The sequence below is a fragment of the Amblyraja radiata genome, chromosome 18, assembly GCF_010909765.2.
Source record: "Amblyraja radiata isolate CabotCenter1 chromosome 18, sAmbRad1.1.pri, whole genome shotgun sequence".
Classification (NCBI taxonomy): domain Eukaryota; kingdom Metazoa; phylum Chordata; class Chondrichthyes; order Rajiformes; family Rajidae; genus Amblyraja; species Amblyraja radiata.
The window spans coordinates 10,261,573-10,288,843 of record NC_045973.1 but is presented as its reverse complement, the minus strand read 5'-3'; the positions used below and the strand labels follow the sequence as shown (position 1 = coordinate 10,288,843).

Here is a 27,271-nt window from a genome sequence, read left to right as displayed (position 1 = left end):
CTCTTCCCTTTCCCATCCTCTCTCTTTCCCTTCCTTTATCTCATTTCTTCCTTTCTCTTATCTCTCTTTCCCTCTATTCCTCTCTTTTTCGTCCTCTCCTTTCTCTTTCCTTCCTTCCTGTCCTCTCTCCTTTTTTTTCTTTTATCTCTCCCCCTCTCTATCTCTTTCTATCCATCTCCCTCCCTCTCCCTCCCCCTCTCTTTCTATCTCCCTCTCTGTCTGTATCTGTCTCCCTCCCTCCCCCCGCCTCTCCCCCCCCCCCCCCCGCTCCGCTGGTTCGCCCCCGGCGGCCGCGTACACGCCCTGTGCCGGGCTGCAGGCGAGCGATGCCGGCGGGGCAGACGGAGCCTGCAGCGGAGAGGGGCTCCGGCACTGGGGCGGCAAACTGCGCTGCCCGGGCCGGCTACCCAGCGCCGTTCACCGGGGGAGTTGCTTTGCTTCAAGACGCTGCTGCCTCCGGTACTTTGTGCCCTGCACTCGTTTACAAAAAAATGCCTGTTATCATCTTTGCAAATTTTAGTTATTTTGCATTCACTGGTCTAAAATGCCCTCTTAGCTTATGCCTTTTTTGTAATGATTCTTTCTGATATAAACTGTGCAATGGATGAAGTCAAACAAGGGGTCTATTTCCTTGTTGACAAGCAGTGAATGATATGTGCCAATCCTGAATCTCTTGTGGTGCATATAAATAAGGTGCAACTAACGGTTTGACGTTGAATTGAGACATCCAGTATTTCAGAGTGAGGTGTCAATAATTTTGATAAAGTATGTTGATTTTGCTGTAAAATAATAAAATTATCAAATTCACTGTTGTTTCAGAAGTGCCTTTAGCAGTAACTCCTGCCTCAACTTGCAAAGTTGCAACTTAATTTTTCTTTGGGCATTAACACATTGACTTAAGGAGAAGGCAATAGAGCAAAAGTTATGAAAGAAACCCAGAGAATGTTTATGTTGCAGAAGTTTTAGTTTTACTTTATATAAAGAAGTAGATTTTTTTTGCCATTTACGATCCATTGAAGCTTTTTGCTGATTCTTGATTAACCTGCCTTTGTAGATGACTGAATTTGCAATGGATGGGAAAGAATTAATTCTTCCTGAATGCCCTGACCATCGAAAAGAAAACTGCTCAATGGTCAATAACGGTGAGTTATGGAGCCATTTCTGGTTACCTTTGGGAGTACTACTAAATTGTGCATGCAAGAGCAAACACACAACATTATTTTGCATTACTTAGATGTGTATTTAAGTTTTAAAAGGCAAGTAAATAAAATGGAACTGTTATCTATTTTGAACCTGTTAGATAAACAAATAGTTTGTCCATGTTAGGTTGCTATGAATGGATATTTTGCACCATTTCTTCTTTAAATTTTAATGTATAAACACAACAAAATGAATGTTCTAACAGGATTTACTTTCATGCAACAATTTAAAGGTTTATTTACAACTTTTCGTAGAACATTAATGTTTGTATAATTCATACGAGATGGAAAAGGGAAAATTTCAGAAAGAAGGCCAACAAATACATATAATTGCTTTCACGAAAGCAAATATTATTACATTCTTCATATGCTGAAGGTTCAGTATGACTAATGAATTTCCATTTTATTTCTCAGTAAATCCAGGAACCTTAATTGTTTTATCAGCTAAATATCTCTGGATAGATACTATCATTTATGCAGGCATGATACATATGACAAAAGTGAACAAATATACAAAGACAGCTTAAACAATATACTTAAGGGTAATGTAAATAGAAGTTCTGCACCAGATGTTATTTAACCCAAGATGATGAATGGTGTACATTTTGTAAATGTGAATCGAAAAGGAATTTAAGACCATGAACCATGGAGGGAGGAGAAGGGAAGAGGGGGAGAATAGTTTTCTGAAGAAGGGTCTCATAGAAACATAGAAAATAGGCGCAGTGGTAGGCCATTTGGCCCTTCGAGCCTGCACCGTCATTCAATATGATCATGGCTGATCATCCAAATCAATATCCCATACATGTCTTCTCTCCATACCCCCTGATCCCTTTAGCCACAAGGGCCACATCTAACTCCCTCTTAAATCTAGCCAATGAACTGGCCTCAACTACCTTCTGTGGCAGAGAATTCCACAGATTCACCACTGTGTAAAAAATGATGTTCTCATCTCGGTCCTAAAATACTTTCCACTTATGCTTAAACTGTGACCCCTTGTTCTGGACCCCTCAGTCGCGACCCAAAATATCACCCATTCCTTCTCTCCAGAGATGCTGCCTGTCCCGCTGAGTTACTCCAGCTTTTTGTGTCTGTCTTCGGTTTAAACCAGCATCTGCAGTTCCTTCCTACACAGTTTCAGTCATTCACTGTTTAGAAATGCACACTAACTTAAAATAAAAAAATGTACAATGATGGGTCAAGGATGTCACTTAATGGCTTCAGAGCTTCTTGAAAGAGGAAGGTAAACAGCCAGATGTTGTGACCCGTATCCGTACCAACAACGTGGATTGCAAGAGGAGAGATGCTCTCTGAAGGAGTTTACGACAATGGAATGTAGTTGAAGAGCAGGACCTCAAAGGCAGTGAGTCCAGAATTTGTGAGGAAGAACCAATGAATTTTTGGTGAGGTGGTGTAGAAAAGAGTTGTTAGATTCCTGAGGAATCGTTTACAGACAAGTGGGACCTTGCCAAGGGGTGAGTGATAACAGCAGCAGCCAATGTTTAAGAAGGAACTGCAGATGCTGGAAAATCGAAGGTAGACAAAAATGTTGGAGAAACTCAGCGGGTGAGGCAGTATCTTTGGAGCGAAGGAAATAGGCAACGTTTCGGGTCGAATCCCTTCTTCTGAAGAAGGATTTCGACCCAAAACGTTGCCTATTTCCTTCGCTCCATAGATGCTGCCTCACCCGCTATGCTTCTTCAGCATTTTTGTCTACCAATATCCTTATTATGGGATAAGTTTACTCACACTGTTGGGGTTGGTTTAAGCATGCTTGACAGGAGGATGGGATTCAGAAGGGGATCAGAAAGTTTAGATAAAGAGACAGTTCAGAAAGCAGATTAAAAGTATTCCGAGGAATATATTTTTGGTGTTGAATGGTCCCTAATGCAATATTACAATAGCGTATAGAATGATATGCTATTCCCTCTATAACTTATTGTATATTTAAACCCATCCATAGTGTGCAGAAAGGATTTTTTTTTCATGAACATCCATATAAAAATTAGTTACTCCAGCATTTTGTGTCAACTTGGGAGAATGGCATAGTATCTTTACTAAAGGCAGGATGGGAGGAATTATAGTGGAAGCAGCTATCTGTGAGTGTCTGTGGGGTTGCTGTGGGTGTTTGTGGCTAGCCTGGTACCTGAGATAGAGGCAGAGCGATCAGGAGGGGGAACGGAAATGATCAGAGGTGGACCGTGTGAAGGAGAGGGGTGGGTGGAACCTGCTTGGCGGCAAAAGTAATAAAAAGGTTCAAATTCTGCACAAGAGCAGAAAACAACGACAGTCATCAACGTACCAAAGGCAACAAATGTAATGACATTTTTGAGTTTTGTGTGAGTTTTGGAAGAAGGAAAAGTAATGTTGGCTTTTGATAATGGCATTCAACACAAGTACTTTATGTGGCAATGGGAATTCCTGGAATGGTCAATTTAAGTTTGTGGGCTGAGTCTTCTTCTTTCGTGGGTTTCGGCCGAAACGTTGCCTATTTCCTTCGCTCCATAGATGCTGCTGCACCCGCTGAGTTTCTCCAGCATTTTTGTGTACCTTCTTCTTTTTTCGTGTCCATCTTCCATGTTTCAAATGTTGACATCGCTGTCATCGTCCGTCCTGAAAAGGACGCAAGCGTCCGGCGGCAATCAGTGGGAGCCATCACTTGTTGCATTGTTGATGGTGGTGGCAGAATTAGCTCGGGATACTTCCCGTTTCCAGCCCCGCGACGTGGACGCTTCTGCTATGGGGCTGTGGGCTGAGTGGGTTGTATTCAAACAATGGTGTATTCTGAGTTTGGGTATCACGCAACCTTGTAACTCGGGTCAGCTACATCAGAGACTGGTTTAGTGTTTTGAATTAAAGTTTTTGTGGCATTGTGATATTACATGGATAGGTACTTGATCTGATTTGCTGCTAATCGGAGTGCAATCTACCTGCTCTGTACCTACTACACGATGAAGGGTCTCGTCCCGAAACGTCGCCCATTCCTTTTCTCCAGCGATGCGGTCGGACCAGCTGAGTTACTACGGCTTTTAATGTCTATTTTCAGTTTAAACCAGCATCTGCAGTTCTTTCTTAGACCCACGCCATGCACCCTCTCCCCAACTTGGCAGTTGAATTAGTAAGAGCAGCCCTACAAACAGTCAGTCATCAACTCAATGTAAATATTCTCCAGTGAAGTCAATCAAGACCAAGACTTGGAAACAAAATGTCTTAATGGATTAAAGTATTGGGAGATACTTCCAAGTGCCTCTTGACTTGTGTCACTGAGGTCCCACACAGTAGTTAGTTGTCAAATATTGCATAGTAGATGGAGGAAAACCCGAAACGTCATCTATTTGTTTTCTCTGGAGATGCTGCCTGACCTGCGGAGTTATTCCAGCATTTTGTGTCTATCTTTGGACGAAAGATATTAATTGCTCAGATGTGTGGATGGATTCCTTTACAACTTTCATTCCATTTTCCAGGATCAAGTGATACAGATATTTCTATTCAGAAGGCAAAGTCATTAATGGGTTAGAGCTATGATATTTGTAAAGCTGGGACTGTCATTCCATGTATAAGAGACTTTTGCCCTGGGATTGTCTAGAATTAAGTGGCCAAACAAATTTAGTTTAGTTTAGAGATACAGTGCGGAACAGGCCCTTCAGCCCACCATGTGCCTTACAGTGCCAGAAACCCGAGTTCGATCCTTACTATGGGTGCTGTCTGTGTGGAGTTTGTACGTTCTCCCTGTGACCGCGTGGGTTTTCTCTGGGTGCTCCGGTTTCCCACCACACTCCAGAGAGGTGCAGGTTTGTAAGTTAATTGGCTTCTGTAAATTGTCCCTTGCATGTAGGATAGAAGTAGGGTATGTGTGATCGCTGGTCGGCATGGACTCGGTGGGCCGAGGGGTCTGCTTCCAAGCTGAATCTCTAAACCAAACCAAACACTGCCCAGAAGAGTGATATAGCAACAGAAAATGTTGAAAACCTCAGTGAAGCAGGATAGATCTGTGGTATGAGAAAGAGTTAACATTTCAGGTCTATGGTCTTCCGTCAGACTCCAAAAGGTGATAAAACGTATGATTAAAACTGCATAAAGGAGGAATGGTGGAAAGAGCAAGGGGAAAATCTGCAATCGGGTGGAGAACATAAGGAACTGGTGCCACAAATGGTGATGATGCCATTTAAGAAGAGGTGCTGTATTCTTGTGGTTAACATGAGAACACGTTTAGCCAGTAGAATAAAGGGCCTGTCCCACTGTACGAGTTTACCCAAGAGCTCTCCCAAGTTTAAAAAAAAAAAATCAAACTCATGGTAAGTACGTAGCGGGTACGTCGGAGCTCGGGACGTCTCTTAACGGCTCGTAACGCTAACAGCAGGTACTCGGGAAATGCGTTAAGCTCGTGAAGCTTTTTCAACATTTGAAAAATGTCCACGAGAGCCCCGAGTACCTACGAGCGGCTATTAGCGTAATTCTCCGAGTTTGAATCGGGGGAAACTCGAGGAGGACTCGTGAATTACCTCGTACAGTAGGAGATGGCAAAGGGGGAATTGAATATTCTTTTCAGGAATAGAATGGAGATATAGAAGAATTGGAATCCATGGTGAACATAAGTTGATGGGGGCCAGGAAGCTGGACATTGCCAAAGTGGAGAGGGGCATTTGAAATATCATGAATGTAAACCATTGAACAGTACAGCACAGGAACAAGCCCTTTGCCCCACAATGTAAGTGGGAAGGGACAGGACAAGAAGAGAAAGAAGAGTCCCGAGAGGAAGAAATATGTTCTGCGGGCCAAGACCAGGCTGAAACAATGTGTCTACCAGAAAAGGACACTGAGGTCAGGCAACATCCCAGGAGGACGCAGATAGGTGACGTTTTGGCTCAGAACCCTTCCATTTCCAACCCTAAACACCACCGATCCATGTTCTCCAGGGATGCTGCCTGACCTGCTGAGTTGCTCCAGCACTTGTTTTGTAAGCCAGCACTTTGTTTCTAAGTTCAAGGAACACCTCCTCATCTTTCGTCTCGGACTACCACAGATCTCGGGGGTGCAGTTCTGATGTTGTCGACCCACAACATGAACTCGCTTTTTCTCCCTCCAAAGATGGTACCTACCGAAGCCAATTAACCTACAAATCTTTGGAGTATGCGATGAAACCAGAGCATCCGGAGAAAACCCACTGGGAGAATGTACAGACTCCGTACAGGCAGCACCTGGGCGTTGTGAGGCAGCAACTCTACCTCTGCACCACCGTGCCACCATTCCATCTGTTCCAGTCCCCCGGACTAATTCCCCATTTCCCCAATTCTGATAAAAGACCGCTGACCTGAAACAAAAAAAATTCTCTCTCCACAGACGCTGCCTAAAGGGCCTGTCCCACGTGCATGCGACCTGCATGCGGCAAGCGCGACCAAACCGGAAGCGGGGGCCGCGCGGAGGTCGAGTGAGTGACGTGAAGTTCGAGCGAAGTCCGCGGGAAGTTCGCGCATGACGTACGGCGTCAAGACGCTGTGTACGCCGTCAAGACGCTGCATATGCCCGTCGAGGCGGTGCGTATGGCGCCGAGGCGGCTGCGGGCTGGCAGGCCGTTGCCGCGTGGAATTTTTTAACACAGTCAGTTTTTCGGAGCCCCGTGCAATGTCGGGACCAGCTCCGCACAACTCCATACGGCTCCGGCGATCGAAGTGGGACCGGCCCCGCGAAGCCCTACGGCTCAAGCGACCACGTTAGGTCGCGCTTGCCGCATGCAGTCGCATGCTCATGGGACAGGCCCTTTACCCGTTGAGTATCTCCAGGACATTTTGTTCTTTTAAATTTACAAGATGTGCAATGCTTGTACAGTACTTTTAGTTTATGGGTCAGAAATGGATTAGTTGGGTTTCTTGCCTTGCAGACATCTAAAAGCATGTGATGTCCAAGCTGCCCATTATCAGGCTGAAAGCTTTTACAAAGAAATGTGTACATATCACAGAATTCTAGCCAGCATCTGCAGCGTAAATGGATTAAGTAGCATTAGAATAAGAAGAGACAAAATGTACAGTCTGCACATTGCAGTAATATTGGCAAATGTCCAAAATAGGCAACTATGCACGTTCTTTTTATAAAATATTGCTAGGTGCTAGAATTTATGATTAATTTTGTCACTCCTCTCCAGGTGAAATTTTCACCTGGAAAGGTAAAGGGAGGGGGGAGGGGGTGAAAGGTAGAAGGTTGTTTGGCAGTTATTGTCAAGTACAGCTATTTTCTTACTGGTTTATCAACAAATCTAGTTGGAAAAACACCTCTTGAAGAAGGGTTTCGGCCCGAAACGTTGCCTATTTCCTTCGCTCCATAGATGCTGCTGCACCCGCTGAGTTTCTCCAGCTTTTTTGTGTACCTCTTGTTTAATGCTGACCTGCATAGTCCAGATTTGCTACATACCTGATCAAATATGCCTGATATGGCTTCTGCCATGTATTTAGAGATGAAGGCCTTGTATGTTTAGTATTCATAACATGGAGACCATAATATTTGAAACTTTCTCCACTTCATGAAGTAATAGGTGAGTGCACTCGCTTTATATGAATGGGTTATAAGCAAGTCCTGATAAATCATGAAAAATAGAGCTCAATTTTATTACAGTTAGCAATTGGCTTGACAATTATTGCATATAAGGATAATGGTTTTTTATATAAGCAGTTTAGGCTATAATAGTTTATTTTCAATTAAGTATAATACTTAAATTCTATTCAATTCACAAAGTCCCACAGAAGAATTACCATCATACACAATGAATATGTAAGGGTGAAAGACTCTGACAACTGACTGATGATGGTAGAGCACTCAAAGGTTAATGAATGGTGATGTAATGCCTTTTATATAAATGTAATTGTCATTGAAGTTTAAAAATAATCAGATATTGGTAGGAGCAGTGAGTTTCAAATTATTTTTTGATGATTATATTGTCAACATTTCTCAAGTTAGTGATTTGGTCATTTTTTTCCATATCCTACAACAATTTAATTTGGTATCTCAAACTTTGAAGTTACCAGATAGTGGAAAAGATCTGAAATTAGCAAAAAGTTGTCAATTAAATGTTTATCTGCTTTTGCTGGAACTTCAGGTAGAGTGGGACCATGACATGATTGCATTGACTAAAAACAGTTTAAGCAGTTCAGGATTTTAGTTTAGTTTAGTTTAGAGATACAGTGTGGAAACAGGCCCACCAAGTCCATGCCGAACAGCGATCCCCATACACTGGCACTATCCTACACACACTAGGGACAATTTACAATTTTACCAAGCCAATTAGACTACAAACCTGTGTGTGTCTTTGGAGTGTGGGAGGAAATCGGAGCACCTGGAGAAAACTCACGCAGGTCACGGGGAGGCAGAGTAAGGCAGCAACCCTTCCACTGTACCACCTTCAGCATCAAATTGTGTGCAAGTTGCTCAACGGTAAACTGTATGCAAGTCAGGCATTGCTGGCGGGAACATCATTAGAAGCCATTGTTATTGGCATTATTAGCCATTAAACTCACTGGTTCCATCTGGAAAAGCAGGGGTTAATCACAGAAAACCGACATGGCTTTGTTAAAGGGAAACCACTCAAGAACAGCGTTGTCTTGTGAAGTAAAAAAAAAATCACAGTTCTGCAATAGATGTGCCTGGGGTGTTTTTAGGAGATATGACAAAAGGCCAGATGGAATATTTGTTTTTAGAATATAGAAGTCCATGTAATTAAAACAAAAAATGTGAGTGTGAATATGGATTTGATTTGGTGCCAAGGATGGGGGAGAATGGATGTATTCAAACTGAACTGTGGTTTGCGGTGTTGTTTGCCAAGGGAAATGCATTGGAGATGCATTACTCTTGATATCATTTATTTATGAACTCACCAAACCAAGGAGAACAGCGCAGTATTACAAGTCTGCAGATAATACAAAAGTTGGCAGAGTATTAGTTGGTCTCAAGGTTGTAGGTGTAGAGGCCATCATGACAAAGGTAGGTTTTCTTCCCTCTGGCTTTACAATCATCGTCATCAGGTGGCGCCACGAGCGGCAGCCTCGCCAGCAGCGTGTTTGTCCTTTCGACTTTTTTTGTTTTTTAGTATGTCTAAATGTATGTTTTAGTGTGAAAATTGCCACAAAACGTTGGAGTAACTCAGCGGGTCAGGCAGCATCTCTGGAGAAAAGGAATTGGTGACATTTCGGGTCAGGCTGGGAGTCAAGGGAAAGGGAAATGAGAGATGTAGACAGCGATATAAAGAGATATGGAACAAATTAATGAAAGATATGCAAAAAGTAATGATGATCAAGGAAAGGTGGAGCCCACAATGATCCATAGTTGGCTTTGGGCTAGGTGTTAATGAGTTATACAGACAGTGAAACTAGTACGACGAGTAGGGCTGGGGAAAATTCGGGGAGAGCAGAAATGCAGGGGTTACTTGAAGTTAGAGAAATCAATATTCATACTGCTGGGTTGTAAGCTGCCCAAGCGAAATATGAGGTGGGATGTTAAATGATACAATTTAGTGATATGAATAAGGTAAGACCATGCTCTATGTGGTATGACTTTGTAAAATTAAGCAGAAAAACATTATAGTTCAAATACACTGATCATTAAAAGCAATACAACTTGATTAGCTACCTATCAAAACAAGGCCTAGAAATTCAATTTTTTACCAAAAAATAATGATAAATAGTACTGCATTGGGTCTTTGCACTGTTTTAAAAATGTATAGTGAGATTTTGGAGAGATTCAGCATGGAAACAGCCCACCAAGTCCACGCTGATCAGCGATCACCCGAACACTAGCACTATCTTACACACTGGGGACAATTTTTAATTTAAGAAGCTAATTAACCTGCAAACCTGTGTGTCTTTGGAATGTAGGAGAAAACCGGAGCACCCGGAGAAAACCCACGTGATCACACAGGGAGTACAAACTGTGTATAGACAGCACCCGTAGTCAGGATCGAACCCGGCACCCGTAGTCAGGATCGAACTTGCGCCACCGTGCAGCCCTTCCATATTTCCTTTTGTGGGAAATGCATGGCCCACTAACCCTTCTGGTTTATTTTTGTCACAGGGGTGGCTGGTAGTTATGCAACTGTGGTGTTGAAGGGACCTGCACAACTATCACTTCTGCACGCGGTCTAGTAATCACCAGGGCAGGGAGTGAGCATGGGCTGACATCGCTAACAGTGGGCCCACACCTTGATGCCTGAATGGAGAGGATCTACACTAGGGGAAAGGTCCTTAATGCCAGGTTCCAGGGTCATTCAGCACCATGGACAGACATTCTTGGTGACGACACTGACTTCCAGCAGTGAAATGTGGAGATGCTTCATGATGACCATGCAAGATGAGTTTGAGAACACCATCGATAGACATAAAATGCTGGAATAACTCAGTGGGGCAGGCCACATGTCTAGAGGAGAAATGGGTGACATTTCGGGTTGGGATCCTTCTTCAGACCTAAAGCATCACCCATTCCTTCTCTCCAGAGATGCTGCCTGTCCCGCTGAGTTACTGCAGGATTTTGTGTCTATCTTTGATGTAAACCAGCGTCTGTAGTTCCTTCCTGCACTTTGAGAACACCATAGATGCGGTTTTCAAAGGCAACAAGCTGACCATGCAGGCAGCACGTCTTATCTCCCTACACAGAAAGTCCAGTGTTCCTGTCCCTCAACACCCTCGTAGATGGCCTCCCATCTCCAACACTCTCCATTCTCCACACTCACTGCATCCTGTCTTATATTTATCTAAAGCCCTTTTGTCTGCTTTTTACCTACAGCTATTATCACTTGCTCCACCCATCCACTAATCACCACCCTCCCCTTGCCTGTATTTTGCCTGTCACTTGAATTGAATTGAATTGAATTGAATTGAATACTTTAATTTCACATGTGACAAGTCAGTGAGATTCTTTGCTTGCATACCCTGCCAAGGTATGCAAATAATCGCCCATTAGAGCGCTTACAAAGTTACAATACCCGCCCCCCCTCACTGCGGTCCCCCCATGCCAGGTCCCCATTGCTCGTCCCCCTCTCTCACGGCGGTCCCCCCTCGCCGGGTCCTCCTTTGTTCCTTCCCTCGGCAGCGGCGACCTCACTTCCACGTGGTCCGTTCTCGTCCATCGGTCGGTGATCCCATCAGCGGCCGCACTGACCTCTCTGCCATCGCTTGCCAGATTTTGGCCCACCCTCATCTCTTTTCCAGCTTTCTTCCCATCCCCCCTCACCCCACGCCACCACAACCCCCACTCCAATCAATCTGAAGAAGGGTCTTGACCCAAAACGTCATCTATCCATTTTCTCCACAGATGCTGCCTGACCTGCTGAGTACATCCGGCACTTTGTTTGTTTTTTTTTTGCTCAAGCCTCCAGCATCTGCAGTTTCTCATCTCTCCAATCTACTGAAGACGTTTGCTTTGTAAATAATGGGGGCCAATTCAAGGTTCCTGAGCACCCGCCAGAAATTAATAGCAGTATTTATCGTTTCACCTTCCAATTGTGTGACTTCCTCTGAGGGGGAAGAGAGATTTTCTTTTAGTTCAATTTAGAGATACAGTGCAAAAACAAGTCCTTCGGCAGACCGAGTCTGCACCAACCAGCGATCCCCGCAAACTAACACTATCCGACACACACTAGGGACAATTTACATTGATACCAAGCCAATTAACCTACAAACCTGTACGTCTTTGGAGTGTGGGAGGAAACCGGAGCTTCCCGGAGAAAACCTACGTTGGTCACAGGGAAAATGTACAAACCCCATACAAACAGCACCCATAGTCAGGATCGAATCCGGCAACTCTACCGCTGCGCCACCTGTGCCGCCCCAAAGTGGGCTCGTCTGGGATTTCAACCAGGGACCTCTCGTACACAAAGTGAGAATCATATCCCTGGACCAACTGCGTTTTGGTAGCAGAGGATGGTAATGGTCATGGTGAGGAGGAGTGAATGAAGGAGTGATAAGCGGGGACAATGTAAAGAGGGAGAGAGATCAGGGCAGTCTAAGATTGAGAAGGAGATGGAGATTGCAGAGAGAAATAAAAAGCCTGCAAAAATGAATACATACAACCGCCTGCTTGCTTTCCTGAGATTGGCTGCCCAACTATGATATCAAACTCCATTAACCCAGAGGGAGCCAATTTGAGGTTTATAATCTTATTTTCTCATCCAACTCAAAGCCACTAACCATTAGAATTAAAAAGTAGGTCAGAGTAAAGTGCAATCACTGTGTGCACTGATATTACACAGCGTGAACTCACAGGCAATCTTTCGTGCAATGAAAATCATACTTTAATGGTGTTTACAAAACAGGATACTCACTTGATGTAATCTGGTTTCAAAACTAAGCTGAAATTTGGTATTTTTGGAATAACATAGAAACATAGAAAATAGGTGCAGGAGTAGGCCATTCGGCCCATCGAGCCTGCACCGCCATTCAATATGATCATGGCTGATCATCCAACTCAGTATCCTGTACCTGCCTTCTCTCCATACCCCCTGATCCCTTTAGCTACAAGGGCCACATCTAACTACCTCTTAAATATAGCCAATGAACTGGCCTCAACTACCTTCTGTGGCAGAGAGTTCCAGAGATTCGCCACTCTCTGTGTGATAATACTTAGTAATACTTTTAAACTACCATGTGTTCCTCACCAGAAATGATCCCCAACACCAAAGATATACAGGTTTGTAGGTTGTATAGGAAAGCACTGCAGATGCTGGTTTAAATCGTAGGTAGACACAAAAAGTTGGAATAACTCAGCGGGACTGGCAGCATCTCTGGAGAGAAGGAATGGGTGACGTTGCGGGTCGAGAAGTACCGTCTTGACTCGACCAGGACATGTCGGGTCTGAAGAAGGGTCTCGACCCGAAACGTCACCCATTCCTTCTCTCCAGAGATGCCATCTGTCCCACTGAGTTACTCCAGCATTTTGTGTCTACCAGGATTGTAGATATATGTATAAAAATGTATCCCTAGTCCAGGATAGCGTTAATGTGCGGGGATCACTGGTCAGAGCGGACTCGGTGGGCCTTTAGAAGATTGAGGGGGATCTTATAGAAAATTACAAAATTCTTAAGGGGTTGGACAGGCTAGATGCAGGAAGATTGTTCCCGATGTTGGGGAAGTCCAGAACAAGGGGTCACAGTTTAAGGATAAGGGGGAAGTCTATTAGGACCGAGATGAGAAAAACATTTTTCACACAGAGAGTGGTGAATCTCTGGAATTCTCTACCACAGAAGGTACTTGAGGCCAGTTCATTGGCTATATTTAAGAGGGAGTTAGATGTGGCCCTTGTGGCTAAAGGGATGAAGGCAGGTACAGGATACTGAGTTGGATGATCAGCCATGATCATATTGAATGGCGGTGCAGACTCGAAGGGCCGAATGTCCTACTCCTGCACCTATTTTCTATGTTTCTGCGCTGTACCTCTAAACTAAACCAAACTAAACTAAAGCAAAGCTTTGGAATAAAATCTAGATTTTCATTAAAACTTTGTGCTGCAAGTACATTTCTTTATTTTAATAAGAACTTTTTTTTCCAATATGTGTCCTTTTTAGGTAGTGCTTTGCACCTCTATTGATTTTAGCCTGCAATATCTTTCTGTCAATAGTAATACATCTTAACAAATGTTGCTGTGGTGTTAGACAACTAATCAATTCAAGTAAACATCATATTATATTCTACTTAAAATAAGGCTGTAAAAGCTAGATGTTCCGCCATTAATTTCTGTGAATACTTGTACCTCGAGGCATATAATAATAGTAATTTCTGTATAATTGTGCACTCCATCCACACAGTATACAATTAAATAGATTAATGGCCTTGTTTTTAGCTTTCCAAATGTTAATCCATCATTCACCTATAAATGGATTTCTCTTACAGGCTAGGGATAAAAATCAGCTGTATCTGTATTTTAATCAACTTCTAATCACAATTTGTACTACAGTGGGTGCATAAAGTTGTGTTTCAGTGCATATCATCTACGCATTGAAGAAACTGTTTCATGACTCACTTCGCTGAGATGTACCATTATGTAAGCACAATAGCGCATTTGTGCTTGTAAATGCCAGTGAATGAAACATTTAGCAAAAACATCTTCATTGTCCAGAATACCTGTGACACCATCTATGGCTGTTTTGAGATGGGAATTCATTGAAGTGATACCTAATTTTATCTTCTGCGTGCAAACATGCCACGAAAGGTGGCCTTACAGCGCCAGAGTTCCTGCCTTACAGTGCCAGAGACCCGGGTTAGATCCTGACTACGGGTGTTGTCTGTGCGGAGTTTGTATGTTCTGCCTGTGACTGCATGGGTTTTCTCCGGGTGCTCCGGTTTCCTCCCCCACTCCAAAGACGTACAGGTTTGTAGGTTAATTGGCTTGTTAATGGTCCCTTGAGTGCGGGATAGTGCTAGTGTACGGGATGATCACGGGTCAGCGTGGACTCAGTGGGCCGAAGGTCTTGTTTCCACGCTGTATCTCTAAATTCTAAAGCCAAAAATCATAACACAGGGCACGTGGGTCAGAGGCTCAGATGTCTTCAACATTAATGTTTAATTAAAAAAACATCTTAAAGTTTGAAGATATTAGTGTTGAGGAAGACAATTCATATTTAAAAAGAAGAGAGGGAGCTGAAGAATTGCGACACTTGTCTAAGAGGTAGGTTTTAAATAAAAACACTTTTGTTTCAGAATTGTGCCCTCCAAGTTTAAATTCCTTGAGGTGATACCTAAAGGGGCTGTCCCACTTGGGCGACCTTATCCGCGAGTACTGGCGAGTTTGCCCTCGACTCATACTCGCAGCATGGTCAACACGGAGTCGTAGGAGGTCTTTGTAACTCTCCTTCATGCTCGAGAGTGGTCTCCGCGGACTCGAGGCCTCAGCTAGGTTGCGGCGTTTTTTAAAATATGTTAAGAAATACCAGCGAGTGAAAAAAGGTCGTCATAAAAAATCGATACTTTTTTTAATCGTGGGTTTAGTCGTAGTAGGTCGGCATGTTAGTCGTAGGTAATCGTGGGTAGTCGAAGGTAGTCGTAGATAGTCTTCATCATAGTCGAAGGGAGGTCGAAAGAGATCGAAGGAGGTCGTCTTCACTCTCCACTATTCGGTGTCCAATTTTCCCAAAGTTAGTCGTAGCTAGTCGAAGCTGGTCTTCAACATAGTCGAAGGAGGTCTTCAACATAGTCGAAGAAGGTCTTCAACATGTCATTTTTTCAAACTCTTCTAAACTCGCCAATTAGGTCGCCCAAATGGGACAGCCCCTTAATTCTGTGTGTAAACACTCCAAGACAATCATCAATCAGGGAACAAGTTGGTCAGAGGCTCAAGTGTCTTCAACATTACTGCTTAATTTAAACTTAAGCTTAACCATCTTAAAGTTTGAATTGAGTTTTTGTGGTGAGGAAACAATTTACATTTAAAAACAAGAGAGGCAAGAGCTGAAAAATTGAGACAAATAGCTTGCGTCTAACAGGTTGGCTTCAAAAAAAACTATTGTTTAGGAACTGTGCTCTCCAAGTTTGTACCGTAATCTTTATAAATTAACCTCCTCACAGACAGGTTGCAAAGTGAACTAGATATAGATTGGTACAGAGTCAATTGCAAATCTTGCTTGACTCGACTGGAAGTGTCTTTCTGATACTAATACATCCTTCAGGCTTCAACGTTGAGATTGTCAAAGAATGCCTTTGAGGAAGCAGCAGTACAAATGTTTATTTAAAATGGATCGCACGCTCCTGTTAACTAATACCTTGTCTGCGGTGACAAATGAGAAGCCAAATCCTACCCAAAAGCCCAACAAACGTTAGATCTGAACAGCCCAAGCTTGTCATTTGTGAATTGACTTTGAAGAAATAACGACAAGCCTGGACTAATTCCAATGTCAGGTAACAGCGCAACCATGTCATAGCTCAACAATGTGCCTCCACCTTGTGCAATAGCACTCAAAGTATTCTCAAACAGCATCAAGATGACATTTCTATTCCCTTCATCAATTGTCCTCACAACCTGTCAGAAAGTGATTGCTAGTTGAGTGCCACTGTGCGATCAGTTTTATGCTGAGAATTCACACCCACTAGAAATACATTTTGCATAGGATCATTATAGTCATCAAAGAGAAAAGATTCCCCCCCCCCCCCCCCCCCCCCCCCATCAGTCAGGGCAGCTTTCAAACCTAGTTCTTCCATATCTGTCAAACACATAACAATTTATTCTGCTACTTTGAAAAAAATCAATTCATGCCATCTTTATGTCAAGTTTGCTTTATCAGCTTTACCCATCACCTTTTTTTTTTTTGCTGACTCCTGTATTTTATCCCAGTGGAAACTTTATGTCATTGTTTACCTGTTGATTGATTTAGTTGTTTTAAAGTTTTGTTTTTTAGTTTTAGAGACACAGGGCGGAAACAGGCCCTTGGGCCCACCGAGTCCGCACTGACCAGCGTTCCCCGCACATTAACACTACCCTACACGCACCAGGGACAATTTTACATTTGTACCAGGCCAATCAGACTACAAACATGCACGTCTTTGGAGTGTGGGAGGAAACCGGAGATCTCGGAGAAAACCCACGTGGTACACGGGGAGAACGTACAAATTCTGCACAGACAAGCACCTGTAGTCAGGATCGAACCCGGGTCTCTGCCGCTCTAAGGCAGCAACTCTACCGCTACAGCGCCATGCCGCTCATTTTGACTCTTTGCGTTCGGCCCTCTGTGCGCTCTTTAGCTTGATCCTCGCCTTTGTTTTACTCCCTCTGTCTGTTAACCTACCTCAGGCTGAACATGTACATGGAAACGTGCCAGCAAAGAGAAAGAGATGAAGTCTAATCCCTGCTGCAGATCACATTTTTGGAAATCTTTATTAAGAACATTTTTGAGAGGATCTGAGAATGATATAATTGAAATTGACCCGAGGGTATAATTTTCAACCATTATGCTGTTATTCAGAAAACGACATCATGTGATTACATATTTTGGGGAAGAAATTGGCATGAAGTCTGTTTCTTCACGGTTCAGAACTGCACGCAGTGTGTCTTCAGCTTCCGCTAGTAATTAATGACAAAGTTTCTCACCACCAGAGTCATGCTTGGAAAATTATTCTTAAAAAATATATTTTAAATTGTGAAATGATTTTAGGTACTGCGGTACCAGATTAAACGTGGGGCATCGTGAGAGATTTAGTATCAATATAAGAATATCACAAATGAGAACTTTTGTTCAAATGAATGTTTTTTTCTTGTTGGTGTGATATAGTCATTGTTGGGAATGTCTTCACTGTAAACCCTTGCTATAACGGCCTGCAGGATGGTGTCCGTTATTGCCAATTGTCCGCTATAACCAAGTGAGGTGGGGGGTAAAGGTTATCCCGAGGCTGGGATAAAGAAAACTGGCGTTGTGGGGATTAAACAAGCGATAATTCATAGGATGAAGAGATAGGAGTAGTATTAGGCCACTCGGCCCATCAAGTCTACTCCGCCATTCAATCTGAATCTCCGCCATTCGGTCTGAACGACAAATAAAGGATTCAATTCAATCAGGGCTGATCTATCTCTCCATCCTAACCCCATTCTCCAGCCTTCTCGCCATAACCCCTGACACTCGGACTAATCAAGAATCTATCTGTGCCTTAAAAATATCCATTAACTTGGCCTCCACAGCCTTCTGTGGCAAAGAACTCTACAGATTGTGACTGAAGAAATGTCTCCTCATCTCCTTCCTCAAAGAACATCCTTTAATTCTGGGACTCTGACCTCTAATCCCAGACTCTCCCACTAGTGGAAACATCATCTCCACATCCACTCTATCCAAGTCTTTCACTATTCTGTATGTTTCAATGAGGTTCCTCTACTCATTCTTCGAAACTCCAGCGAGCACAGGCCCAGTGCTGCCAAATGCTCATCATAGGTAAACCCACTCATTCTTGGGATCATTCTTCACAGGCCGGGGAGCCACTGAGCCCCCGGGCCCACGCGCGGTGAGACAGGGACGGGCCCGGGACTCACGCCATCTTCACGCTGCTCGCTCTCTTCCCGCCTGCGACAGGAAGCTCCTGCCACGTGGCACCAGCTCCTTGCAAGGAGAGCCTCGTTCCACTATAACCTAAACCCATGATATGTAATGGGTTTAGGTTATAGTGGAACGAGGCTCCCCTTATTGCAAAGAGGTCCATTATTGCAAAGGTTTACTGTATTGTCTTTGATAAGCAGGTTGTGAAGGTTCAGGCCCTTTCAAATTGAGCAATATGGAAACTACGCCATACCTGGCCATTTCAGCGGTCAATTAAGAATCAAGCTGTGAGTGAGGTGTCTACAAATTAGACAGACCAATGCGAACTCTAGACGTAGGTATTTAGTGAACTAAAGGGAAATTTACTATTAGTGATAGTGGCATTTTAGTCACTAACTTAGTTAAATAATTGATTTTAAATTCCACATGTTCTGTTGGCATTTATACACATGTTCTTGGATTATTAGTTTAGCATTACGAGCCCAGTAACATGACCATAATGACACTGTACGTACCACAATGCACCAGGTTTTCACTCGTACAGTATAATAATGTTTATTTTACGATCTTAGTTCAAATTGAAAGCTTATAATTATTTATAATAAGACAAAGTTTATTGTTAACATTAGAGGTGTTAGAGTCGTAGTTACACAGCATGGGAAGAGGCCCTCCGGCCCAAATTGCCCATGCCATCCAAGATGCCCATCAAAAAGGCAGCCAACATCATCAAGGACCCACACCATCCTGGCCACGCACTCATCTCTCCGCTACCATCGTGCAGAAGGTACAGGAGCCTGAAATCTGTTACATCCAGGTTCAGGAACAGCTACTTCCCCACAGCCATCAGGCTATTAAACTCACCAACAAACAGATTCTGAACTGTAACAGCTTGTTGCACTTTATCTGCTTATTTATGTGTATATTGAACTGAACTGTTCTGTATTTTTGATTACAATATTCTGTTGTGCTGCAGCAAGCAAGAATTTCATTGTCCTATCTGGGACACATGACAATAAACTCCCTTGACTTGACTACACCAGTCCCACCAGCACGCATTTGGCCCATACCCATCTAAACCTTTCTTATCCATGTACCTGTCCAAAGGTCTTTTAAATGTTATTATAGTACCTGCCTCGACTACCTCCTCTGGCAGCTCGTTCCATATACATACCACCCTATGTGTGAAAAGGTTGCCCCTCGGGTTCCTCTTAAATCTTTCTGCTCTAAACTTAAACCTATGTCCTCTAGTTCGTGAGTCCCCTAGTCTGGGTAAAAAAACGATGCCTCCACCCTATCTGTTCCCCTCATGATTTTTATACCTCTATAAGATCACCCCTCATCCTCCTGCGCTCCATGGAATAAAGTCCTAGCCTGCCCAAACTCTCCCGATAGCTCAGGTGCACAAGTCGGGCAATATCCTCATTAAAGTTATTAAATGTATTGAAATCCAGTTCAAAACTCCAACAATAGGATTTGAACTTAATGCAATAACAATGCCAAAAGTTAATCCAAACATCAACAAATGATATCAGTTAAACCCTGATTACATGGAATCTTCACTTTTGGAGGATTGAGTAAATATTGAGTTAAAAAAAACATATTTTTAAATCATTGATAATTTAACCTTCTTTCCAGACATCTATTGCAGCTAATTTAATTGTTAATTATTTTTGCCCAGCCACCTAACTCTTCCCTACTCGAGCTGGTTATATTATGATAGCAGAATCGTACTTGGTATTTAATCATAAGCTGCAATTCACCTAAGGATGCAAGCAGTCTTTTGAAATCCACGTGCTGTGATTATCACTCACAGTTCGCAAAGTGAAACATTGAAGCTGGAGTTTAAAATCAGAAGTGAATTATTGAATGACAGTATTTACCTATTTTTGAAACTGGCTGTGTAGCACGTGATTGGAACAGGACAATTATTTATGATAAACTATATATTAGGTTTAAAAAAAAGACACAATGTGCTGGAGTAAATCTGCGGTTCAGGCAGCATCTCGGGAGAACGTTCTCCACAGATGCTGCCTGACCGGCTGAGTTACTCCAGCACTTTGTGTCTTTTTTTGTAAACCAGCATCTGCAGCTCCTTGCAGTGCAGTACAGTACAGTAGGACTGTAGTTTTATGTCTTCCTGGCAAAAATACATGTACTATAATGTTCTTAAATCAAATCAGAGTTTGATTGGGAGTTTTTAAGGGCTTTTCTGATTAAACTGTCTGAAGACCAGTTTTACAGTGCTTTAAGTCCTCACCGACCAGCACTATCCTACACACTAGGGACAATATACAATCTTTACCAAAGCCAATTAACCTACAAACCTGTACGTCTTTGGAATGTGGGAGCTAGCCGGAGCACCCGGAGAAAACCCACGTGGACACAGGGAGAACGTACAAACCTCATACAGACAGCATCCGTAGTCAGGATCGAACCCGGGTCTCCGGCACTGTAAGGCAGCAACTCTTCCGCTGCCTTGTTTTCAATGACATTCGCCTAAATTTATAGTAGCGAAACTATCAAATCTTGGCATTGTGAGAAAGAATACATTTCTCATTGAGCCAACAGCACCAATAATGGCCATTTGCAAACCTCCAGACTCACCCACAAAGTACTTTGTGTTTTAACAGTAATTCCAAGACCTAAGCCAAAACCTAAACATTCTGCCAATCTTCCAACTGGCCACTAAGGATCCTCTACCCCTACCCCATTCAGCATTATGTTGGCCTCCCAGCATTGTTTACCTCTATCCCATCACACACCACTTGTGATCATCACTGTACCACTCTCCACACCACCCACCCCAGACTATTTATCACAGCATTCCCCCACAGCCACCCAGACACAGCCTAGAAAATATGTGATGCCAGGGTTTGCACAGAGTCATAGAGTCCATACAACTTGGGAACAGGCCTTTCAGGCCAACTTGCCCACACCGACCAATGTGCACTATTCCCACCTGCTTGCGTTTGGCCCATATTTCTCCAAACCTGTCCTATTCATGTCCTATCCACTTGGAGACAATTGACTAAACCACCTCAGTGCTACACTCGTCTTGCCCACCATTTTGGCTGCTGTACGATTTTCAGCCCAGGATAGCTGAAAGAGAAGAATGAAGTTTTCAAAATGATGAAAACAATTGATTGTTCATGAAACAGAATTGAAAGCAAAGGTGAACTGTATACATAATCATATCATGCTTGCTGCCTATCAATTGATATTAAAAGGCAAGGGTCTTACAGCACCAGAGACCCTGGTTCGATCCTGACTATGGGTGCTGTCTGCACAAAGTTGGTATGTTCTCCCCATGATCTTAGGCTGTGGGCCGAGGAGCTTTTTCGTTCAGGTTCGTGACCCAACTCACGGAACTACCTGAATTTTTGACATATTGTGTAAAATCTATGCAAAGTTTCATGTAGTTCTGAGACATGGGTCACGATAGTTGATTTCTAGACACATTTTTGATTCTTGGCCCAGAGCCTATCGGCGTGGATTTTCACCGGATGCTGTGGTTCCCCCCACACTACAAAGACGTAGAGGTTTGTAGGTTAATTGGCCTGATATAATTGTAAATTGTCTCTAGTGTGCGTAGGATAGTATTAATGTGCAGACTCGGTGGGCCAAAGGGCCTGTTTACATGCTGTATCACTAAACTCAACTAAACTAAACTAAACTAAGATAAAATAAAGGAGCTGTTATTGTTTCTAGAAATTGTGCGATTCCCTACTTTGCAGTAGTTTTGGAACCCAATTTTGTTGGATTATTATGGTAAGTAGTCTTTAATACTATGCCATGCCTCAATTATATTTACAATGTATCTCATAGATTTTTTTCTGTTGAAACCTGTTTTGGTCTCCAGTGCAAGAAAGGCTTCTCAGAATGAAACCTAGGTACCGATGTAACGGATCCATTCTTATCTCTTGCCTCTACAAGATCAATGCGGGTTTTACTTATGGACACACTTATATTGCCAGCTGTACAATAGTGCAACAATAAAATAACAGGAACTCTCCATCCTTTTACTCTAGAGATGCTGCCTGACCCGCTGAGTTAATCCAGCACTTTGTGTCTCTGCTCAATATATACCAACATCTGCAGTTCCCTCCGACACATTTTGTTCTTCCTCAATCTCTGATTATACAGCTGCATTTTAACTGAGCAGCAACTTGAGAGTTAAGTCCTGATTTGATTTATAAAACTGTGACCATGATTAGTGATTTATAAACACATCGTGGCCTTCTAATACATTTAGCCAACTGCTTTAGGATGTTAGGTGTGGCACGGTGGCACAACGAGAGAGTTGATGCCACACAGCGCCAGAGACCCGCGTTCGATCTTGATTGCGGGTATTGTGTGTGTGTGTGTGTGTGGAGTTTATAATCCCACAGTCCAAAGATGTGTACGTTTGTAAGTTAATAGGGTTCTTTATATTGTCCCTAGTATGTAGGATAGAATGAGTGTATGGGTGATTGCGGGTCGGCACGGACCCGATGGGCCAAAGATCCTGTTTCCACGCTGAATCTCTAAACTAAACTGAACTAAATGTCCCCAAATGAAACACGGACACATTGTAAACTTACGACGGAACCCTTTTCAATTCTTAAACGTGCAAACAATGGTGAAGAGAGTGAAACCGCACATTTGACACTGTGTTTTGAGGGGTAATAGCCGAGGAATTATTTGGTCAGATGAAAATCACACTTTGTTAAACAATACATTCATCTGCTCTTTGTATCGTGGATGATTAGGAAGCAATTAGCCGACCACATCTCAGATCTGGTTTTGATACACAATGCTACAAAAATACAGGAAAGAAACACATGTCAGTCTGCCTTCATCCAGAAAGCTTTTATGTTACTATGGGAGAGTCAAGGGGGAACTGATACATGGATAACCTTACATAATTGGCAGGAAAATGGTAATCTACAGAATCACACAAGCCTCTTAGTGAAACCCAGAGTGACAGATAACTGTATACCTTGAAGATTGTTACATTTAGCATGTCTGGGGCTTTTAAGTGAACAAGGAATGAGAGTACTGATACCTAATTGTATTAGGAGAATGTGCATGTGAAATTCTACTCCTGTTGGTCAGTCCTTTTCGCAGACAAAGGGATTACCTTAAAATCCCTAAAATAGACACAAGAAGCTGGATTAACTCACCGGGTCAGGCAGCATCCCTGGAGAGAAGGAATGGATGACGTTTCGGGTCGATATCCTTCTTCAGACACTAAACGTCACCAATTCCTTCTCTCCAGAGATGCGGCTTGTCCCGCTGAGTTACTCCGGCGTTTTGTGTCGCTCTTCGGTTTAAACCAGCATATGCAGTTCCTTCCTACACCTTCAGGTGCCAAGTCAAGTCAAGTCAAGAGAGTTTATTGTCATGTGTCCCAGATAGGACAATGAAATTCTTACTTGCTGCAGCACAACAGAATATTCTAGGCATAAATACAGATCAGATCAGATCAGTGTGACGTTGCACTTGGGGTGGTGAAGGATTTCTCTTCATAGTTTCTGCAGTGCAGGATGTATTTTTGTCTTAAAATAGGCGCCATATTTGAGGAAGGATGTGTAGGAAGGAACTGCAGATGCTGCTTTGCATCGAAGATTGAGGCAAAATGCTGGAGTAACTCAGCGGGCCAAGCAGCATCTCTGGAGAGAAGGAATTGGTGATGTCTCATGTCTGAAGATGAGTCTTGACCCGAAACGTCACCCATTCAATCTCTCCAGAGATGCTACCTGTCCTGAGTTACTAGAGCATTTTGTATCTAACTGAGGAAGGATGTGCTGGCTTTGGAGAGGGTCCAGAGGCTTACGAGAATGATCCTGGGGATGATTGGGTCAAAATATAAGAAGCTTTTGAAGGCACTGGAGTTTAGAAGAATAGAGGGGGGACCTCATTGAAACATACAGAACAGTGAAAGGCTTGAATAGAGTGAATGTGGGGAGGATGTTTCCACTAGTGGAAGAGTCTAGATCTAGAGGCCATAGCCTCATAATTAAATGATGCTCCTTAGGAAGGGGATGAGGAGAAATTTCTTTAGTCAGAGGGTGGTGAATCTGTGGAATTCTTTGCCACCGAAGGCCGTGGAGGCCAAGTCAGTGGATATTTTTAAGACATAGATAGATGGATTATTGATTAGTACGGGTGTCAGGGGTTAAGGGGAGCAGGCAGGAGAACGTGGTTAGGAGTGAGAGATAGATCAGCCATGATTGAATTGCGGAGTAGACTTGATGGGCCGAATGGCCAATTCTGCTCTTATCACATGACCTTTTGACATGACTTTATCTCTAACCTGCTTGGATGCTCATTTGCTCCTAGATTTTTCAGCACATACTCATAGAGTGATACAGTGTGCAAATAGGCGCTTTGGACTTCAGACTAACTTGCCCACACCGGCCAACATGTCCCAGCTACACTAATCCCGCCTGTCAATGTTTGGTCCATATCCCTCCAAACCTGTCCTATCCATGTACCTATCTTAACTGTCTCTTAAACATTGGGATCATCCCTGCTTCAACTACATCCTCTGGCAGCTTGTTCCATATATCGATCACCCTTTTGTGTGAAAATGTTACCCCTCACTCCTATTATATCTTTTCCCTATCACCGTAAACCAATATCCTCTGGTCCTCGATTACCCTACTCTGGACAAAACTTCGCTGACAAAGTTCAAGATCAGACAGAGGTTTTTAGAGCAATTAATGAGCTAATTGTGGACCTGGTAGCTTCTTCTCTGCTTCTGATAACGAATGATTTGTTCATAAAACTATTTTTTGGTTTACTTAGTCTTAACCATTTGTCTGCTTTGGAGTGCATTCTTTCTCCATGTATGGCTCCTCCTTGGAGATTACTAGGGTAATTTTTGAATCTATTACTGGTACATTTGCTTTTAATTAGTGCTGAATTATTCAAGTTCACTTCTATAAATTGATACGGACTTACAAAGGTAGTATTTTGTTTGCCTTCTCTAAAAGGTTTAGGTTAGGAACAGTCAATGCTTGTGACAAATGTGAGCAGTAAACGAGGCACTAAACAATGTTAATAATGATAATCGGTTGTCCGTAAAAAAAACCTGATTAATAGATTGTTTAATTAATTGTTGAATACATTGAAATCAAGGAACTGTTGTAGAATTAAAGCTTTTAAGTTTACTGATGCTCGGCTCTGTGGAGAATATTAGTCCTGCACAGCCACATAGTCTTCCTTCACTTTAAATCTTTTCCCTCTCCTAAATATTCCTTAAGGAGCTATCCCACTTGGGCGACCTAATCCACGAGTTGAGAAGAGCGTCTTTGACCTTCAAGCTCGAGGGCACTCGCCTGGAAAGCCCCGAGCTGAACCGACCGTCAGCGATGAAACCGCGAGCTGGATCGACCGACCACACACACACACACACACACACACACACACACGCACACACACACGCACGCACACACACACACGCACGCACGCACACACACACGCACGCACACACACACACACACAAACACACACACACACACACACACACATCGTGAAGGTGGGGGCCAGGGAAAGCGAGGGAGCGCTGTCTGAAATTCACACCTGCGATGAAAAGGAAGGTAAAACGGCTGCACAGTATCAGCAAGTCCTTTAGAGTGCGTGGGCGGGGGGGGGGGGGGGGGGGGGGAGAGAGGAGGGAGAGGGGAGAAGGGGTGAGAAGGAGTGGAGACACTTTTAAGAAGTCAGACAACTTATAATAAAGTTTAGCGGGCATTTTACCTACAGGCAGGTTTTCCTTGGTCCTGAAAACCCCAATGAGCCAATCAAAATGCTCGGTTAGCGAAGGAGATTACCTACAGCTGCCCTCGACTGCCTGTAACTACATAGCGACCCCACTCCACTGCACTACGAGTTCAAAAGAACCATGCCAACCAAATTATTCTTGCGGAAATTTTTTCAACATGCTGAAAAATTGTCCACGACCTAGCTGAGGCTGCGAGTATTCAGGAACTTCCCTCCTAGGACCACGTGTCGGCCATGCTGCGAGTTTGAGTCGAGGGCAAACTCTTCTAAACTCGCAAATTAGGTCACCCAAGTGGGGCAGCCCCTTTACCTGTTCCTTGTTCGTTTATTTCAGATTTATTCCCCCTTTATGCCAACCACCTACTCTCATTTAGCCTTGCCATTGAGGGGGTCTTTGCTCTTCTCATTTTAGCTGGGTTATTCAATGGCATCTTGGCTGCCTATACTTTCAATAAAAGACACATCGTGCTGGAGTAACTCAATGGGTGGGGCAGCATCTCTGGAGAATGTGGATAGCTCTGGATAGGACTAATCAGTCTGTAGAAGGGTCCCCACATGAAACATCACCTAGTCACATTCTCCAGGGATGCTGCCTGACTCGTTGAGTTACTCCAGCACTTTGTGCATTTTTTAGTAAACCAGCATGTGCAACTCCTTGCTTCTATGCTTTCGATAATATTCAATATTCAGGAGGGATAGACAGAAAGGGAAAGGAGGTGGGGTAGCGTTGCTGGTTAGAGAGGAGATTAACGCAATAGAAAGGAAGGACATTAGCTTGGAGGATGTGGAATCGATATGGGTAGAGCTGCGAAACACTAAGGGGCAGAAAACGCTAGTGGGAGTTGTGTACAGGCCACCTAACAGTAGTAGTGGAGTTGGGGATGGCATCAAACAGGAAATTAGAAATGCGTGCAACAAAGGTAAAACAGTTATAATGGGTGACTTCAATCTGCATATAGATTGGGTGAATCAAATTGGCAAGGGTGCTGAGGAAGAGGATTTCTTGGAATGTATGCGGGATAGTTTTCTAAACCAACATGTAGAGGAACCAACGAGAGAGCAGGCTATTCTAGACTGGGTATTGAGTAATGAGGAAGGGTTAGTTAGCAGTCTTGTTGTGCGTGGCCCCTTGGGCAAGAGTGACCATAATATGGTTGAGTTCTTCATTAGGATGGAGAGTGACATCGTTAATTCAGAAACAAGGGTCCTGAACTTAAAGAAAGGTAACTTTGAGGGTATGAGACGTGAATTGGCCAAGATAGACTGGCGATTGATTCTTAATGGGTTGACGGTGGATATGCAATGGAAGGCATTTAAAGACTGC

The 27,271-nt window shown here is 43.3% G+C and overlaps 1 protein-coding gene across 3 annotated transcripts in view; it reads left to right on the top strand.

Annotated features, from left to right (window-relative positions):
- Window positions 1–219: 219 nt before the first annotated feature.
- The window catches only part of mdfic2 (MyoD family inhibitor domain containing 2), a 51,179-nt gene continuing 24,127 nt past the window's right edge, over window positions 220–27,271 (top strand). The window contains exons 1-2 of one of the 3 annotated variants that reach the window (XM_033036697.1): window positions 220–459; window positions 1,055–1,142. In XM_033036697.1, coding sequence (XP_032892588.1) covers window positions 1,055–1,142 — 88 coding nt within the window. In that variant the 5' untranslated portion in view covers window positions 220–459. The remainder of the gene's footprint in view (window positions 460–1,054; window positions 1,143–27,271) is intronic. The other 2 variants (XM_033036698.1, XM_033036699.1) reach the window with 2 other exon arrangements.